This window comes from Callorhinus ursinus, unplaced genomic scaffold, assembly GCF_003265705.2.
Source record: "Callorhinus ursinus isolate GAN/ISIS: 27379988/994484 unplaced genomic scaffold, GSC_fseal_2.0 scaffold5, whole genome shotgun sequence".
NCBI classification, from domain to species: domain Eukaryota; kingdom Metazoa; phylum Chordata; class Mammalia; order Carnivora; family Otariidae; genus Callorhinus; species Callorhinus ursinus.
This window is the reverse complement of record NW_027397067.1, coordinates 57,478,893-57,499,920: the sequence shown is the minus strand read 5'-3', so window position 1 is coordinate 57,499,920 and position 21,028 is coordinate 57,478,893. Positions and strand designations below refer to the sequence as shown.

General features: G+C 35.0%; 1 protein-coding gene across 5 annotated transcripts in view; it reads left to right on the top strand.

Annotated features, from left to right (window-relative positions):
* The window catches only part of CSMD3 (CUB and Sushi multiple domains 3), a 1,170,304-nt gene that overhangs the window by 303,108 nt on the left and 846,168 nt on the right, over window positions 1-21,028 (top strand). For all 5 annotated transcript variants that reach the window (XM_025871014.2, XM_073893120.1, XM_073893119.1 and 2 more), the window contains exon 5: window positions 20,554-20,761. In XM_025871014.2, the coding sequence (XP_025726799.1) occupies window positions 20,554-20,761 (208 nt within the window). The remainder of the gene's footprint in view (window positions 1-20,553; window positions 20,762-21,028) is intronic.

Genomic DNA, 21,028 nt, shown 5'->3' with positions numbered 1-21,028 from the left:
TCCCTCTGGAATAATACAGGGTGATCAACTCTTCATTTCTAAGTCAGCAGATTATCAACCTTAATTGAATCTGCAATTTTAATTTTCTTTTGCCATGTGAAATAATATAGTCATAGGGATGACATCTTTTGTGGAAGGTATCATTTTGCCTACCATTAGCCGTGTAATGGGGGATACATTTATTAACCTCTTTGAGCTAATTTCTGAAGATTCATAGGTCTGTGAATGAGGCTTAATTAAACAAGTGTCTAACAGAGGACTTTCATAGTGTATATATGTCCAACCAATGAAACTAGTAAATCCAGTTACCTAACAATTAGCTATGTCCCAGTAGACTTCAGGTAGACAGATTATGTCTCAAGAAGAAATCACATAATTGGCCAAAGCACCTCAGTAAAATGATTTATTTATTTTTTTTGATGTAGACTTAAGAGGGAAAGAGATGGGACAGAACATAAAAAAATATATAATAGCTTTTTTATTTTATTTTATTATGTTAATCACCATATATTACATTATTAGTTATTTTAACAAAAGTAAAAATTATTTTTATTTTATTATGTTAATCACCGTACCTTACATCATCAGTTTTTGATGTAGTGTTCCATGATTCATTTTTAGCATATAATAAATAACTCTTTTTATACATCATTTTCTTTTCTATTTTTCTGATTCATTTCCTAATCGTAACAATAAAATAATCTCCCCAAATGATCTATCTAGTTTTGAAATATTATTAGATTGTGTGAGAAATATTTGAATAAATATTTATTTTAAAAGCTTCCTGTTTTAGTTGTAATTCTTCATTTGATATATTAAAATGTAGCATATTAAAACAATGAAAGAACCGTGAACAAATCCCCATTTTTTTTCCCCGAATTTGAGCTCTAATGATCTTTAGCTATTTGGTAGGATTTTCTTCCTATTTTTTATCAACAATTTTATTTTATTTTTTTTAAAGATTTTATTTATTTGACAGAGAGAGACACAGCGAGAGAGGGAACACAAGCAGGGAGAGTGGGAGATGGAGAAGCAGGCTTCCCCCTGAGCAGGGAGCCTGATGCGGGGCTTGATCCCAGGACCCCGGGATCATGACCTGAGCCAAAGGCAGACGCTTAATGACTGAGCCACCCAGGCGCCCCTAATGAACAATTTTAGATAATAAGCCCTTTAGGGAAAAGATTTACTTGTTGAACATATTTTGTTTATTGGTTTGTTGGTTTGGAAATTTTCAGCCATTGTATAGAATTTCTGAGGTTAGAACCCAAGCATCTTCAGCTCCAGATTGAGAAAGACTGAACAACAGTTCAGTCTGTATTCCTTGGAGAGAAGGTCTCTGGGACTAGCTAGGTCTGGGAATTAAATAGCACAGAACACTGAAGCTTTTACTTGCCTACCATCATCAGTAGAATTTAAAATAGCCATGGTAGTTGGTTCTAACAAATACATCTTCCTAGAAAACAGTGGTATACCCTGAAGTGCGTAATCATATATGCTAGAAGCATTTACACTCTGCCCTGATAGCCTTTTCCTGAAGGACAAGAGAAGCAGATGGTTTTTTTTTTTTTTTTCCTTCCCCCAGTATTTAACACAGTTGATTGTGCATGACTAATTCTTTTGCTAATCTTGTCTGGTGTCAATCTTTTCGTTTTTAGTGGAGGTTTCCTCTGGGGATTTAGCAGCACACATGGCTGACCTGCATGCTTCTTTATCTCCAGCGCTCTAGTAAAATATTAGCACACAAAGCTAAATTGATTTGGAAACATAAGGCACAAAAAAGCTGGTTTTATGCAAATGTGAACACTGTATTAAAAGTGCAGCTTCACCTCACTAACTGGCTCACTAACATTTGGATGGATGCTAAAATTAACCATTTAGAAAATCTTAAGCTTTGCTGTTCCTGGGGCCCTGCATGTAAATGTGGGCATCCTATACCCCTGTTTACCCTTTGTATGACTATGCGGCCAAGTTTTCATTTATCATGCCAAGAGAGAAATTATCCAAAAGAACAGAGTATCCAAAACTCATTTACATTTGGCTTTGGACTTACCTTCCCAGTTATAATTGGCTCTGGACTCTATAAAAATTATTTTGTATTTCCTAACCACATGGTAACTGACATCATGAAAAGGTGACCCAGATAAGTAGTAGGTGGCAAGATTTTGAATGAACAATACATGGGTAAAAATTTACAGCTGAGCTATGGGTTGGCTCTAATTTCGAGAAATGATTTGTGCTATGGCATTCTAATACACACATCATTTGTTGTATTAGAATTTCATACATATTTTTATAGTAACACCTTATACAAAATTGATGCTCAAACTATTGAACAAATGAAAATACTGTTTACTTTTATATGTAGCATAAGTCATTGATTAGAGGTATTAGGGTTTGCATTTTATTTCTTCTTTGAATTTTAAACTTGCCAGATGAAAGGCTAATTATGATCCAACATATGTGCATGTATGGAAAAAGCACATTATTTTTGAAACAGGAAGTTGTATTAAAGCTAAAGGAAATCATCAACAAAAATTACACAATAATGGTCTGCATAACTTCCCATTTGATTTTGTCTCATTTCAACAGGTAATTGTGGACTACATGATTACCAAAAATAAAATAAAAAGAAGAAAAAGAAGTAACAATTATATTTAACCAACCTAAAGGAAATACATCCTGAGTATTGTTGCCCTGAAATACGCATTCCATTTAGAATAGGTAATAAAACAAAGAAAAAATATCTTTAAGGGACCAGATTTATTCAGTTAATTTATTTTAGGAGGAATTAATTTCTTTTTTTTTTAAGATTTTATTTATTTATTTGTCAGAGAGAGCACAAGCAGGGGGAGCAGCAGGCAGAGGGAGAAGCAGGCTCCCCCTGGAGCAAGAAGCCCAATGCAGAACTCAATCCAGGACCCTGGGATCATGACTTGAGCTGAAGGCAGATGTTAACTGAGCACCCAGGTGTCCCAAGAATGAATTTATTTATGGAAATAGAAAGCCTGTAATTGTTAAGTAAATGGGAATATTGCAGCATGTTATAAATTTTGTCAACATTGCTATAATATAAGCATGAATTTGCATAGGATCATTCTGATGTCATTTGTGTAATTCCATTAAAAACTTCAGAAAAACATTTATACTTGAAGTAGGTTGCAGATGAATTCATAATAACCTCATTTTCTTAGACAATTTAGGGGTATGTGTGTATGTATTTGTGTGTGTGAGTGTATACACGTATACACACACATTTGTGTTTTGAGACTAACACCTCAGTTGTGCATATAAAAACCCCTAGAAAGGGGTGCCTGCGTGGCTCACTCGGTTAAATGGCCAACTCTTGGTTTTGGCTCCGGTCATGATCTCAGGGTCCTGGGATTGAGCCCCGTGTCAGACTCCACCCTTAGCGGGGAGGCTGCTTAAGATTTTCTCTCTCCTTCTCCCACTGCTCCTCCCCCTGCTCGTTCTAGCTCTGTCTCTCTCTCTGAAATAAATGAATAAAATCTTAAAATACCATTAGAAAAAACTTTCTATTTGTGTAACATATAAAAACATCTTATCTGAATTATTTAAATATTTAAAGTTTAAATGTTGTCTTTAAGTTCACAGTTTTTGAAAAAATAATCCATACTATAGAAATGTTATAATGATCATTTTATTTGCATAAATCACTGTAATCTTGTGATTACAATTTACTAGTAAAACCAATCTAAAATGTTATGTGCATCCTACATTCCAATTTTTTACCCAATATTAAATTTTGTACTGTATATTTATTTTTTCTATTGATTCTTATTCAAATATAGAGGATGAAAGATTGAGAGAGAATTTGCCATAAACATTGTTGATGTTCATCATTTGTGTTTTGGCCTCAGGAAGGACTCTAGAAAAACTGAAAAAAGGGCAACCCTAATTTACAATGACTTTGGATTGTCTTGGCTTCCTCTCTTGCTTTGGGCATGTCCTTCCATCTCTCCATGTTGCGACCATCATTGTGTATGCCAGTGCACTGTGTTTTTCACTTTTTCTCACTTGTTTTTCATATCACACTCCATGTGTACAGTGGTTAAAGCTATTCTCTTAGATGGCTTCATTTGAAACTTGGCTCTGCCACTTCACAGCCGTGTGATCTTAGGCAAGTTACTGACCTTTCTGGGCTTCAATTTCCTCTCCTATAAAATACAAATAAACAGGTGTTTTTTTTTTTTTCTGTTTTCTTCATAGAGTTATTATTAGGATTACATTTGATGATGTGTTTTTTTTTCTTTTTTAAAGATTTTATTTATTTATTTGAGAGAGAGAGAATGAGAGATAGAGAGCACGAGAGGGAGGAGGGTCAGAGGGAGAAGCAGACTTCCTGCCGAGCAGGGAGCCCGATGTGGGACTGGATCCCGGGACTCCAGGATCATGACCTGAGCCGAAGGCAGTCGCTTAACCAACTGAGCCACCCAGGCGCCCCTTGATCTGTTTTAAAGGTTTTGAAGAGTACTTTCATGTACAAAATGAATACTACCCATTTTTTTTTTTTTAAGTAGGCTTCACACCCAACATGGAGCCCAATGCGAAGCTTGAACTCAGGACTGTAAGAACAAGAGCAGACTGAGATTGAGACCGGGACGCTTAACTGACTGACCAATCCAGACAGCCCAAATACTATCCATTTTTAACCAAAATTATCTAGTTTATGTTTCATTAAATATCTACTTTCTTCTGAATTTCATTGGTTAGAAATAGATTCCAGGGTGCCTGGGTGGCTCAGATGGTTAAGCGTCTGCCTTCGGCTCAGATCATGATCCCAGGGTCCTGGGATCGAGTCCTGCATCAGGCTCCCTGCTCCTTGGGAGCCTGCTTCTCCCTCTGCTTCTCTCTCTCTCTCTCTCTCCCCCTCTGTCTCTCATGAATAAATAAATAAAATCTTAAAAAAAATAGATTCCAAAGCAAACTCATATTTAAAATATAATAAATTCGGGAGCAGATTGAGAGACAGCCTATTTTTAAGCAATTAGGCTCTGCAGAACTCTTCCAATTATGCTAAAAGTGCTTTGGTAATTTGACTTTTGACAGGGCTTCTCGTGCACAAGGATGTGCTACTTTCTTTTTTCTATTCTGTTCTTACTACTCTATTTTGTAGCAGAAAATGAGAAACAAACAGTAGCACTGAACCTGTCATTCAACTAGTAGAGATGGCAAGAGTGGAATGAGATATGTAAGCGTGTGAATGGGGTATCTACCCCCTGCTGTGACAGTTTTGTCAAAGAGAGTCACAAGTCAATTGTGCCATCACCTTGCCAGAATCTTGTCTTCATCCACAAAAATAAAACTTCTAGGATATTGATAAAGAAAACAGAAAATATGCAACTGAGAAACTGTTGGCAACATTTAAGCCAACAGAATGCACTACCAAAATAATGATAATTTTACAAATAACCAGCTTAGATGAAGCTTAAGTAAATTAATTTAGGTCACACAATTCATTATCAGATTTGTCCCGTCTCTATGATTCTAGAGCACCCACTTTTAAGCTCAATATAACACAGCCTATCAAATATTTTCCACGAAGTTTCATGGGCATCTGGAGGAGTAAAAATATTTTTTAATCAGATAATATATTATTTAGGTGTCTACCATAAGCCAGCTGTGTTTTGAATACTTGGGATAACGCTGTGACTAATGTATTAGTAATGTAGTGAAGATGTCATGACATTTATACTCCAGAAATAAATGAGACAACAACAAAAAAATACTGAATAGTGTGATAAGTTAAATGAAAAAAATACAACAAGTGATGCAGTAGAGACTGATGCAGGTTGTTTTCGCTGGTGTAGTCATTAGTCAAGGAAAGCCTCACGGGTTTGGATGTGGTCATATAGGCAAACTTGGGAAGATCTTGAGGAAGAAGCTGCCAGCCTAGAGAATAGTTAACGAAGGTCCTGAATTTGGAAGGAGTTTTGTTAAGTTTAAGAAAATGAAAAATGTGTGGTTTGAGTTTAATGAGAAGATTATGGATTAAGACCATTTAAGGTCATGGTAAGGACACTAGTTTTGTTTCAGTTCAGGAAAGGGTATTACAGTGTTGCAAACCAGAGAGTGTTAGTGACATTGTTTAATTTCCACTTTAAAGAAGCACTCTTGACTTTCTTGTAGAGAATACATTTTAATAGGACAAGAGAAGAAGGAGGAATTAACGTTGAGATGGAGATGGAGCATTGAGAAATGACGGAGCATGAATAAGTAAACCAACCAAAAACATATTAAACCTGTTTCCTGTAATAAAATAATTCATTGTCTATCTGGAAAGATTTGTGGAAAACACATACCCTAGTTTAATTACTGTTTATTATCATTCTTAGAAGAACAGTGTTAAAGTTAAAAGGGTCTCTCAACAAAATGATTTATATCTACACTTGAAGTGACAAAATCAAGGAATTAATAAGCTTGAATTGGAGGAGGGGAATACTATAATTTTATAAGAAGTCATTCAAAGTTCACATAGGAGTCTGTGATATCCTCCAAAGCCATTCTACTGAATATCTTTTAAGATACTTTGGCCACCCATTAAGTACCGAGTGTATTTCTAAGCACTGAAAATACAATGATGAGAAAGATAGCCATTGTTTCTGTCTACACAGGGTTACATTCTTGCTGTTTAAATGAGACGGTTCTTCCATAAAATAAATTAACATATTCACTCAAATTTACAATTTTCCATTTTCAAGTAAACTAGGTTCAAGTTCTATAATTTTGGATTTGGTAAAACACTTCATGGGATTTATAAAAATGAACACAAGACATGAATGACTTTTTAGTTATCTGGTCTATGAGGTAAAACAGAGAGAAAACATTTAAAAATATATCAAATTTAAATCTGAAAATGAGCATTCCTTATTTCTGGAAATTTTCTTTAATAATCCACTAGACAAAATGAGTGCCAGTAGGATTAATTTACATTGCCTATATAACTAAATGTCAGTGTTGCAATGCTAAGGAAATCTTGACTTCTCAATTGTCTAATTCAATAAATATTTACTTTTCAACCATGCAATATCCATTGTAGGGCTGGTGATCCAGCTTGATCTAATAGTTACTGCCATCTGTGGTTAGTGTTATCTTGAGAGGTTTGCGAATTAAGATCATTTAAGGTCATGGTAAGGACACTGATCTTATTCCAAATTCATGGAAAACCATTAAATTGTTACAAACAGGAGAGTATGTGTGACATGATCTGATTTCCATTTTAAAAAAGTCTAGGCTTTCCTGTAAAAAATAATATAAAGGGATAAGAAAAGAAGATGGGTTTTAAGTTATAGTATATGTCATTCCTAGGCAGGGAGGATATGAAAAGATATTTTTAAGGACTAGCCATGGATGTGACTTAAGTCACTTTGCCAAATTCCCATTAGACAACCCTTAGCTTAAGGGTACTATCCTAATGGGTAGTGGTGATATGTAGTCTTGCTGAGAAGATAGAGCAATAAACACATAATATGGTTTTTGTCTCACAGTATTTACGATCAGAATCTTGGAAGCAAAGGTTTCTTGTATCTCAATAACTATTTCTTCTGTTTTACTTAGCCTCAACCACTGCTTCAAACTCCGACAGTTTCTGAAAGCTCACTGTTCAGATGAGAATCAGTAAATCCTCCTACTGAAATTTATGTAATCAGTAACTATGAAATAAACAAAGATTTTAGAAAAGGTAATTGCTACCAAAACTAGTTAATATGTTTTATTAAAGATTTCCCTTTGGCAGTTGAATGGATGGTGAAGAAGGTAGAGCTAAATGACATAGATTGCAGAATTGACAGTATACTTGGAGGAGAGTTGAAATAAAGATTAGATATTGTCACCTTGGGAGAAAGCATATATTATGAAAAGAGCAGTAGAAGCCTCTTATTAAAGTAACTGGTAGGGAAAGAGGAGGCAGTAGGTTGATGGATAAGAAGTAGTTAGATAGGCATAAGTGTAATCAGCAGTATATTTCACAAAGAAGCCAAAAAAAAGGAGAGTTCTCAAAAGGAATGAGTTAATAATAATGTTAAATGCCACAGAAGGGCCCATTAAAACATATTGAGCATGTGTGTGTCCTTTAGGAGATCAATGGTGAATTTAGGAAAAGTGTTCCAACAGAAAGTTTATAGTAGCATTATCAACAATAGCAAACTATGGAAAGAGCCCAAATGTCCATCCACTGATGAATGGATAAAGAAGATTATATATGTATATATATAATAGAATATTAGTCATTAAAAAGAATGAAATCTTGCCATTTGCAACAACATGGATGGAGCTAGAGTGTGTTATGCTAAGGGAAATAAGTCAGAGAAAGAAATAAACCATATGATTTCACTCATATGCAGAATTTAAGAACGAAAACAAATGAACAGAACAAAATAGAGACAAACCAAGAAAAGACTATAGAGAATAAATTGAGGATTGCTGGAGGGAGGTGAGTGGGTGATGAGCTAAATGGGTGATGGGTATTAAAGAGGGCATTTGTTGTAATGAGTGCTAATTTCTACTCCTGAAACTAGTATTATGCTATTACATTATATGTTAACTAACTAGAATTTAAATAAAAATTTGAAAAGAAAAAAAAAACGTGAAGAAAAATAAGATTGTAGTCAATTAAGGGATGAGTAGAAGGTAAATAAGTAGAAACATTAAAGGTAAATTTTCTGAGGAATTTGAAAATGTAAGAGGGGAAATTTCTGTTAGGAAAAGATGATTAAAGAAAAATTTACTCAATAAAGAAATTATTCTGACTTGCTACTTGGGGGTGGGGGTATTGGCTTCACTTGTATTTGGACTTGTAGGGTGGTGTTAGAGAGTTGTTTACCAGCTTAAGTGATCCAAGTTAGAGTAAATACCTGGACTTTGGCAGAAGGTGGGGTCAAGTACCTAAGTGAATGGATTTTCTATTTTTTGTGATTTCAAGTACAGCATTCTTGATTCTAGTTAGGCATTAGAGTCACCTGAGGGAACTTTAAAAAAAAATATTGACCTCATTATTAACCAATTAAATAGGAATCTTGGGGTTTACCCCACTATCAATTCAGTAAGAATTTTGGGGTTGGGACTGAATAGGCATTTTAAAGTATTCTCCAGGGGTGCCTAGGGGGCTCAGTCATTTAAGAGCCTGACCCTTGATTTTTGCTCAGGTCATGATCTCAGCGTCCTGGGATTGAGCCCTGCATTGGGCTCTGCGCTCATCATGGAGTCTGCTTGAAATTTCATCTCTCCCTCTGCCCCTCCCCTCCCACGCTCGCTAGCTTTCTCTCTCAAATAAATGAATAGATCTTAAAAAATAATGTTATCCAGATGTTTCTAATGTTTAGCCTATGTTGAAACAAAGTTGATAGAATTTGGGAGATTTGTAGGGAAATCATACCCTGAATAGTCTCACTTTTGAAAATGGAGTAGCATTAAAGTTTGGCTTCTGAGAGTAAAAAGCATCAAGGGGAGTAGGGACTCAAGGAGAGTGATAGAGGTTAAAAATGAGGTGTCAACAAGGACAGGGATTTTAAAAAATAGAGGAACTGAGATGGTGGCTGCCTTTTCCCTGAAACTATAGTTGTCAAACAGCAAATTCCTGGACTCTTCCCTGGACCTACTGAATCAAAAATTCTGGGAGCTGGGCCCAGCAATCATGTTTCAAGCCCACGAGGTGATGCCCATTCATGCTAAACTTTGAGAACTGTTGACCAAGCCAATCATGAATGTCTGAGTCATGCTCAGTTTCTAACCACTGTTCAAGAAGAGGAGAGCCAGATTTGGCCATTCTCTTAGGGGTTCAGGGGTACCTCACAATGAATTTGCTGACTTGGAAGGAGATGGGGTGCTTTCAAGGTATTTTCTCCATTTTACTTCATAATGCTTTTAATTAAAATATAATCTGTATATAGAAAAGTCATAACTTACAAGTGTACAGCTTGATGAATTTTCACATAACCAAGGCAGCCTTGTTACTACCACCCAGATTAAGAACAGAATATTACCCAAATGTCAGATATCTCTGGAATACTTCCTCCCAGTCACTATCCTGTTCTTTCCTAAAAGTAAATACCCTTCTGATTTCTAGTACCACAAATTATTTTTACCTATTTTCAACTCCATAAAATGGAATCTTACAGTATGTACTCTTCAACCAGTGTTCTTTTTTGTGAGATTAATTATCTTTTTGCATGTAGTAGTTGTTTATTTTTATAGATTGACAGTGATACATTATAATACTAAACCACTATTTATATATGATATCTTTGGTGAATATTGGTTTTATCCAGATTTGGTTATTAGAAGTAATGCATCTATGAACATTCCTGTAAATATATTTGATGAACATCTGAGAAAATGCCTAGTAATGGGAACATTAAATCATAAGACATGGGATAGCTTTATTAGATTATCTGCCAATGAGTTTTTCAAAATAGCTGTACTAATTTATAGAGCTACCAGGAGTATATAGGAATTTTAGTTGTTTCACAGTCTTGCTAAACTTTTATGTTAATAGTCATTTTAAACATCTTGGTGTACATGTGTAGTGGAAAAAATGTAGTTTTAATCTGAATTTCTGTTCTAATACGTTGAGTACTGTTCTTATATGTTCATGGGCAGTTGGTCCATTCTTCATTGTGAGATACCCGGTCTAGACTTTTGTCCATTTTGTTATTAGTTGTTTGCCTTTTCCTTAATGATTTGTAGAAGTTCTTTATATATTTTGTTTTTTTTTCTTTTTTATCTTTATATATTTTGGATGAACCCTTATCAGTTATGTGTATCAGAAATATCTTCCACTATGTGACTGTCTTCTCTTAAAGAATGCCATTCCTAATTTTAATGTCGTGTACTATATCTATTTAAGGAAACTTTGACAATCCTAAGGACATGAAGATGTTGTCTTAGATTTTGTTTCAGAGGCTGTATTGCTTCACCTTTTATATTTAGCTTTATGGTTCATCTGGTATTGACTATAGTGTATGGACAGTTGATTGACCCAGCACCATTTAATGAAGAGATGTTCTATTCCCAAAGCTCTATGGTGCTGCCCGTCATAAGTTAGGTGTTTAAATGAGTGTGTGTGTGTGTGTGTGTGTGTGCCTGTGTGTGTGTGTTTTACTAAAGACTTTATTCTGTTCCATTGGTTGACTGGCCTGTGTTTACTTTTAATTCCTCATTGTTTTGATTAGTGTGGCTTTATGATGAGCAATAATGCTGCTTAGTTAGCTTTATTTTCCTCTTCAAGATTGTCTTATTTATGCTTAGCTTTCTTTGCACTTCTAGATAAATTAAAAAATCAGGTTGTCAATTTACATACATGCATACACACATGGGCATGCCAAAATTTTGATTGGGATTACACTAAAACCATAGATTATCTGGGGAGTACTGACATTTTTTAGATTACGAATCAGAAAGCATAGAATATCTATTTATATAGATCTGTATTTTCTCTCAAAAATATAAGTGGAGCTTTGCTCAGGTTTTTCATGTTTTTAGTGTTTTTATTTCTAAATATTTGAAATTTTATCCTATTAGAAATGATATTTTTAAAAATTTCAGTATCTATTTATTCAGTACTGATATGTTGTTTATTGCCTGTGTATAAGTGGTCTTGCTAAATTCACACATTAAGTTATATATTTTTTCTGGTGATTCTCTTGAATATTCTACATTTATAGTTCCGCAAATAATGAAGTTGCACTTTATTGAAGTTAAATATGGAGAAAAATCTAAAACTTAACTCACTCCCACCTTGTAGGTGCCAAATAGCAATAAGTCTTTCCAGTTAAGCTCTCCTTTCAATTTTGAAGCTTTTGCCATGCAACATACATTTTGTTCTTAAAATTTATTTGGAAGTTTCTCCCATTTTCCTACTTAATTTTGGCTTTTTGCTGCAATTACCATACTATTCCTCTGCTTTGGAATAGTGATATATTCTTTGTGATTCTCTTTTTATTCTACTCTATAAATGGTCCAGAGATCAAATCCAATTTGATGATCAGTTCAAATAATTATATTTACTCATTTACTTATTTTATATTTAACTCAGTACATTCATATAAACCTCTACTATATGTCAATATCTTTTTTTAAATAATAGAGGCATTATGTGAACAAAAATAAATACCATACCTATCTTTATAGAGTTTAAAAATTAGAGGGAGACAGAGATTTCAAGTATCTACGTGGAAAAAAGTCTTCAATCAACATGTGGTCTCTAAGGTCACTTGGGGCACAATATCCTGATACCATGAGAAAAAAAAGAGTATGTGTGATCTTGTGGCAGGTTTTTATAGGCAGAACTTGCAGTGGTAGCTCACACCACTGACTGTTCACTAGAATTCAGTTACATGGCCGGACCTAGATATAGGAAGCACAGGAAAGTTTGCTCTAACTGAGCAGCTGCCTCCAGTTACAAGAGCACATGTGAGGGTGGAACAGGAATTTTGGTGCTTAGCTAATTGTCTCTGCCATACCAGGATGCCAAAAACCCTTTGCCTCTTATATCTGTGGGTTTTTAGTTTTCATCAAATTTGGATTTTTCTTTGTTCGTTATATCTTCAAATAGCTTTCCATGCTTCCACTCTGCCCCACTGCCTTTTGGAACTTCAGTATTACTTATGTCAGAATGCTTGATATTTTCCTACAGGGAAATTTTTTTTTAAAGTTCTTCTGTTCTTTCTCCTTCATTTTGAATAGTTTCTGTTGCTCTGCCTTCAGGGTCAATATGTTTTATTCTGTAGTATCTAACCTGCTATAAGCCCCATTGAGCAATTATTTTCATTTAGAATAATATGTTATTTTGTCTCTTAAAGTTTTATTTGGTTACTACATATCTTCCTTCCTCACTATGTCACTGTGTTTATTTTTTCTGTAAAGGGTTATGTAATGAATATTTTAGACTTTGCATGGTACATATGGTCTCTATCTTATATTTATCTTTGATCTAGTTTGCTTTTCATCTGTTTTTATAGTTCTTTAAAATTATAAAAATCATGCCTAGCTGTTAGGCAATACAAAAACAGGGTATAGTCCACACAGAGCTTGACTTATTCTTTGCCAAGCCTTGCTTTAAATTGTAGAACAAAATTGTAACAATTCCAACATCTCCATTTCTATTGAGTAATAGTTTTCTTGGTAATGGGTTGTACTTTTCTGCCTCTTTAGAGGACTACTACTTTTTTACTGGATGTTGAACATTGTGAATTTTAAGTTATTGAGTGTTGGATTTAGTTTTCATCCTTTAAGAATGTTGGATTTTCTCCTGATATAAAGCAGTTACATTAGGTTCAGATAGTGCCTTGAGGTTTGTTTTTAAATTTTGTTAGGACAGTTCTAGAGTAAATTTTGCTCTAGGGATTGTTTAGCCCCTCTAATGAAGTTCATCCCTTCTGAATTTCTACTGAATACTCTGGTTATTTAAAGAGAACTCTCTACCCTAGCTGGAGGAATTTGCAAAATACCCAACCCTGTGTGCTCTCTTGGAGCCATTCAGCACAAAGATCCTTGGTTTCTCTTTGCCTGTCTGCATAGAATTTCACCATTTTATGTGCATTTGCTCATATTTAGCGAAGATCTAGGGCACTACTTTGTAGATTTTGTGAGTTGTTTTTTGACAGAGCTTCCTCTCTGAATCCTGTCTTACAACTTTGGGCATGTCATGCTCCCTGAACACTGTCTACTTAGGGAGAGCATCATGTTCTACTGATAGTTCCCATCTCTGGTCCTGAGTGTGCTTCTAGATAGAAAGCCAGACAATTATAGGGCTCTTCTCCTTTATTCCTCCCTTCTGAGAGTCACAATTCTGTATGGCCCTGCTGCAGTGTTAAAAAAAATTTATTTTGCTTAGTTTTTAATTTTTTTTGGCAGAAAGGCATGTAAATTTGTTCCCTGTTGCTCTGTCATGCCTCCCTCTTGATTGAAAAATATTTTCCTACAAATATTTAAATAATTTAAATTATCATTAAATTAATGCTTTTTATTTCTTATTTGGAGATTTTAAGCTAAATATTAAAAGAAAAATCCCTGTATTTATTAATTACTTTCCTCAGTGCATTAACTTACCTTCTCATTTTCTAAACATGTCTCTTAGGAAGGTAAATATAAATTAAAGTAAGATACTTGCTCCAAGGCGTATTTGAGTATTTGGGAATAAACCCTCAATGCTGAGTGCCATGATGCTTAGCTTACTTTCCCTTTCCATGAAGTGTTCATCTGGATGAGCGATGAATGTTTTTCTTCTTCAAGTTGTTATAAATCTGATTCTCAGATGAATTGAATTTTATCTGTTCTTGTATCAAAGGAGCTGAGGAGACTGTACTGAGAAATGGAAAGGACACTTTGGTTTTCTCCATAATCATAAAAAATCTACTTCTCTTTTCCTTAAAACTTGGAACAGCATTATGTGTTGTGCCTTGAAAAACATAAAACTACCAGTCTAGAAGATGTACAATTTATCTCCCCTGTTGCACAATTTTCTTCTCTATGAGAAAAATGTTTTTCCTTAAACATGAAGATGCGTAAGGCTGAACTATGAAATGTAAACAAGGATAGCCAGAGAAATGGAACGGCTGCTCTGCATATGTGATATAATGGATAATTAATTAATGTAATATCTAAATAGTTATCTAATTAAGAGGTACAACAGTAATGCCTGTCTACAAAGGAGCAATAATCCATGTAGATGTCAGTTTTACTTGACTGCTAATAGAAGGTTGAGATTTAACAAGGGAGAGTTGCAAAAAAATTTTCCCATGATATAGTTTGATATTGGATTGAATGCTTAGCATCTTGGAATTCACCAAGTATACTCATTTTCTATGATTTACAGTTCATTTATCTTTTTTGATAAACGAGCCTAATTCCTGTCACCCCTGTGCCCCATCCCTAAGCTATTTTAGAAGAAACTAATAGCAGGGCAGAGCACAGTATGAGATCACTATCTGCAAAGATGTGCTACAGAAAACTGTTTTAAGTGTTTTTTTGATGCTGTGTTTTTGTTTTTTTTTTGTACTGTCATGTTTTGGGGCAGTTCCAATTTACAAGATCTTAAATAAAATGTATGGTTTTCCTACCCAAAGCCAAAACAAAGTCTGGTATTTTCAGTATCTAAATGAGTGTCACAGAAATGAAAAGTAAATAAAATTTAATTCCAGGAAAAATATATTTGTGGAGAAATATTAAACTTTTTTCTTAATATTTACACTTAAATACAACTAATTTTTTATCTTATTTATGACTTTTCTCCCCGCTCTATAGGTGAGAGATTAAAGAGATTGTTTACCTAAATTTACCTAAATTTAAAGTTTACATAAATTCAGTTATTTTAAAGAAGTAGAAGTTATTTGATGATAGCTTTATAATAGTGTAAACAAAGAAAATTAGGTTTAGTAGAACTTTAAATTTAACAGCCGTAGATTTTATCAATAGATTTAGTACATTAATAATTTAAGAGAGAGTTGATACTATTTTCCCCAGACTATTGGAATAAGTCCTAAATCAAAAAGATTATTTTTAAAAAAATGCTTATTCTTAAAAGACCACATTGTCCTCCTTGATTCTATTGGCTGAACTGGTTGTTTTCTTCCTGCTTTACAATAAATTGACTGCAAGTTTCTTAACATGCAACTTTCCATCATCCAGTATATGTACATGTGCACACATACACATGTATTTTTAAAATAGCATACTTTCAATCTTACAACCTATACGCTTTTCTTAGAACAAGAGTAGAGAAACCACCAAACATTTTATTATCCATTATATTCTTTATATTATGAGTAACTATATTTTGAAGCCAACACAACTTCTAGTTAACTACAAGATAAACCTGAGATATTCAATCGCATTGCTTTACTCTTTAGGTGAAAAAGTATTATTCTTAAAAACAGGCCTAAGAAGAGTATTCTAACTTATTTTGTCATGATGCTATTTATTCCGAAGCGCCTACAAAGATCAAACTAATCTTTTGAGGATACAGAGATAAAAATACGATAAAACACTGAAAAACAAGAGATTGTTTATCTTGAGGAAGCAGTATCTTTCCAAGCAATAAAGCATGGAAAAATTTGCCTGAATTCTTGATTCAGCCCCCTAATCTGATCCTCTATTTTCTCATTCCTCTGTCAACTCCAAAGAGCTGCCAGACTGATATTTTCAAAACCCAATCCAATCATGTCATCTCTGCTGAAAACCCATCAATAACTTTCCATTGCTCTAAAAAAATTCCATAAGCTTGTCAGAAAGGTTCTACAAGGTCTAGCCCCTAGTTGCCCTTCCAACTGTACTTGGTACCACATAGCCCCTCACTGTCTTGGCAACAGCACACAGATTTTCTGTTTGGGGAATGCCCATTTCCTCTAGTGAAAGTGTCAGTATACCTATTCAGAACACGTTTCCTACTGCTTCTCATCTAGTTAATGATTGCTATTCACCTTTCAGGTTTCCAATCTAAACTTTCAGGTTCTAATCACTTCCTCAAAGAGTCTGTGTTTTTGAATTCCCTAACTCGTTCAAAGCCCACCATATGACGTCAGTACTAAATGCTCTTTATTCACAGTATCTGACAGAAATGTAACTTTAAGTGTTTGTTTTGTCATTTGTTTAGAACCTCACGCTCTACTGGACAGAATGCTCAGTGAAGGCAGAAATTACCCTAACTTTTGATCATCACTGTAGCCCAAGAGACTAACACACTTCTCCTTGGTACCTTATAGATCTCAATGGATATGTTTTAAACAGATGTCCAAATGAATTCACTTTAAAATTAACAGAAAATTTGTACAAATAGCCAATATGATCACATATGTGTCTGGAGTCTGTTAAGAAATGGTTCTCTTGAACAAACTTAGTGACTCCTGCCCTTTCTGTGAATTGTTGGACAGAAGATCTTGCAGGCAACACTAATCCAGCAGGCAAGCCTGGTGGTCAGGACAGAGTGGTACTGAATGAACTCAAAGACCAACTCACTTTGACCAGTGACCAGGCAGTGTTACTTAGCAGAGAAAGCACAGCACTGGATTTGAGGGTTTCATGGCTTTTTCTAATGCTGCCTTCCAGTTGTTCCAACTCTATTATAAAATAAAAATTTTAGGGGCACCTGGGTGACTCAGTCAGTTAAGCGGTTGCCTTCAGTTCAGGTCATGATCCCAGAGTCCTGGGATCAAGCCCTTCATCAGGCTCCCTGCTCTGCGGGGAACCTGCTTCTCCCTCTCCCTTTGCCTGCCTCTCTGCCTACTTGTGCTCTCTCTCTCTGTCAAAAAAATAAATATAATCTTTAAAAAAATAAGTAAAAATCTTAGTTTAGGTAATATATTTTGCTAAAACAGTCTATGATTACAGAAAATGTATTGGCTTTTATAAGTATTGTATTAAATCTAGGCCAAATCACAATACAAATGTTAACAGCCAAACTGTTATATATCTAACACGTACTAAAAGCAGACTACCTATTTCACAATTTTGTCAGATGCTGATTCTATGATAGTCTCTTTATAGAGATAAGAGATAAACAGGAGTGCTGAACAAAGAACTTGATACAAGAATGGGCAAGAACATTGGTTTCAGTGCTGGAAGATCTGTGTTCCCATCTTGCTTTCAAGTAAAAGTCACTCATACTTTTGGGTTGAGGTTATTTTGCTGTAAAATAAAAATTTCCCGAGAGAGAGCTATTATATAAGTTGTGATTCATCTCATGTATTAGGAGTTTGGGTTGATTTCTCTCTTCTGTGAGCCTACGTTGAGGATCTTCAAGGAAACCATGCAGAGAAATTGATTTGCATGGCCTGTAAAGCTGGGGACACGGTGTATTATTATTAAACCATGGTTGAAATACTTAAATGTTGGTGTTAAAGCCATAGGCTGCAGGTGGGAAGAAACCACATTTCCACAGAGGATGAATAATAAATGAGGTATGTTTTCATTTGACCAAATGCAGGACTTTTGTGAGGGAGTTCTGGTCATGAATTGTCTTAGATCCTTCCCAAGAGCCCCACCTGGGAGGATAAGGAGACAGTTGGAAAGAAGACGGAAGTGAATTATTCTATACCCATGTTGTAAGGGAGAAATGTAGGCAGACAAACAGACACATTCCCCCACAACAAGGGAACTGAATGGGGCACCTCTGAGGATCCCATAAAGGTTCATGAGCAAAAGAACCATCTTTTAATCATCTGCTAAAACCCTTGGAAATGGTACCAAATCAGTATCAGACAAGTAAAAGGATTCATGTGCCCCGATCCCTTCCACATCCAACTCCAGGAGGAATCACAGAATGCTCGGTGAGGAAGGGTATATGAACAAAAATACTAGGAGGGCAAACAGGGAAGAAGAACTCACTCTCCTTCCTTACCTTTGCCCCATTTGCCACAAACCCAAACTAGGGAAAGCAAAGAACCTTAACCCAATGAAGTCAGTTATTTAGCAAGTAGCCAGCACTAGAAGTATTAATCAATGAATTGAGATTTTTGAATAAAAAAGGATTTTTTAACAATTTTAATGTCAACTGAAATATATGTTTGCCTGGGACTGTAATCTAGAGAAACGGAAATAAATAGCTCACAGAGCTATGGTTTCAATAGGTTGTGTACTAGTGACACTACAAATATATGATAGTGTTAACATTTTATTTCCAAAGTACTACTCAGTCCTGGTGTTGGTACTGGGAAGACAAAGAGTAGAGGTAATTTGGGGTCAAGGATAGGGAAAAGCAGGACCTGCTTACCAGAGGTTAACGTTAAATACTGAGGGAGGGCACTGTGTGTTCTGCCAAGAAAATTGTAACAATATGTCTCATAGTCTAGACAGGACCACAAGTTCTTTCTAATTACCCCCCAAAACTTAAAAATATAGAGAGGGCAGGGCTCCTGGTGGCTCAGTCATTAAATGTCTGCCTTGGGCTCAGGTCATGATCCCAGGGTCCTGGGATCAAGCCCCGCATCGGGCTCCCTGCTCCGCGGGAAGCCTGCTCTCCCTCTCCCACTCCCCCTGCTTGTGTTCCCTCTCTCACTGTGTCTCTCTCTGTCAAATAAATAAATAAAATCTTAAAAAAAAAATAGAGGGCATGCATTGAAGATAAATATAACTTTTACAATAGTCGGTGATAAAAGTTAAATATCTTTTAAGAGTAGTAAACTTTTGCTTTCAATTTATGAATTATGGAGTTAAATGGATAAGGAGTGACAGGAAGAAGCTAATGTTATTTGATGTATACAGTAGAGTAATAATGTTGTTCCTGGTACCAAAGCATTTTGCTATTCCTGGCCCGTTATGAGTTAAACAGGATGCTGTCCATCTCTATTAAAGTTATGGATATAAGTCATTACATCAAATAACATTTGGTCATTGTAGAGCCAAATTTGTTCCTCTAACGTTTGACTTAAATTGATGGAATTTTCTGAGTGGCTCAAGATAACCACCTAAATCTTGAGATTGTTTATAGTACAAATAAACTAGTAACTTATTAACTTGACTGTCCTGAACAGTGTTATGACAAGACAAATTTTATAGCTTCAATTTCTTTATAAAACAAAGAACTTTATCTTACACATCTCATACTAAACATAGATAGTCAAGTATCCCCTCTGTTAGAATACGCCATTGGCCAAAAGTAGACTTGTGGAGAACACTGTTTGGAAAATGGGAACCATAAGTCCTAATATAAAGCTAGTAAAAATGTATTTATAATATTGTATATACATATATCACATAAATACTTAGCAAAATATGTTTACATTATTTGGTGGAGTTACAGGGACTACATTACCAAAGATATATTAATTACTATATTATTTCTCTCTAAAGTTTCCTAGAAAAGTGATGTATTTTTTTAAGGATTTTATTTATTTATTTTAGAGAGAGAGAGAGCATGAACATGCAGGCAAGTGGGGGGAGAAGCAGAGGGAGAGGGGGAGAGAGAGAATCTCAAGCAGATTCTATGCCCAATGTGGAGCCCATGAGATCATGGGCCTGAGCTGAAATCAAGAGTCGGACACCCAACCAACTGAGCTGCCCTGGTGCCTCAGTGTATTTTTATTTAAAGTTTAATTTCACACATACTTTCAAAAGCTTTTGAAAAATGCCACTGACAAAAATTATATTTTCTCCTAAATAGTTTCTTTGTTTTGTACATACCTACATTAAAAAAAAATAAAAATAAAACTCAGCCATACCATAAATTTGTACAAAGTGATTAAAGGTTTCCCACAACAGACCTTAAGAACAATGTTGGTTTTGTTTTATTCACTTCATCATCTAATCAATGAAAAGAAAATCTTGATCCTGTTATCCTGAGATCTAATAGGACTGTAAATTTTTACTTACTTTCATTGCTATTTCAACTAGTGGTTATAAAATGGCCAAGATATAGATTATATTTATATATGTGTTTAAAATGTTTTCATGGACTTCTCATTTTACTTAATCTTTATTAGTATAATATGCGCTTGGTGTCACGATATTTGGACTGCTGTTTTTATCCAAAACTGTTAACAGAGTTGCTATAATTGCATTTTTCTTAATGACATATAACTGAACATCTTGTCCTTGTTTTAACAGCTGAAGATGCGTGTGGAGGAACAATGAGAGGATCCAGTGGCATCATTTCAAGCCCTAGTTTTCCTAATGAGTACCATAACAATGCTGATTGCACTTGGACCATTGTAGCAGAGCCTGGGGACACAATTTCACTCATATTTACCGATTTCCAAATGGAAGAAAAGTATGATTACTTAGAAATAGAAGGTTCTGAGCCACCTACAATATGGTAAGTAAATAGTTGCTATTCTAACCTAGCATTGATGTCACTGCCTGGGGTGACTGGGGATCAAAGCACAGCTGTGTTAAGGGCCTTTAAAGGTTTAGTTATTTAAAAGAAATTATAGTTACAGGAAAATTGTAAGGGGAAGCTGTCAAAGCTGAGGGATATTTTTGAAGATGAGGGTACTAATACATCAAATAGATTGGAATTCTGAAAGATGGAACTTTCCATCAGTATTTAATTATCAGTCATTGAAAAGTAATGTGACTTAAG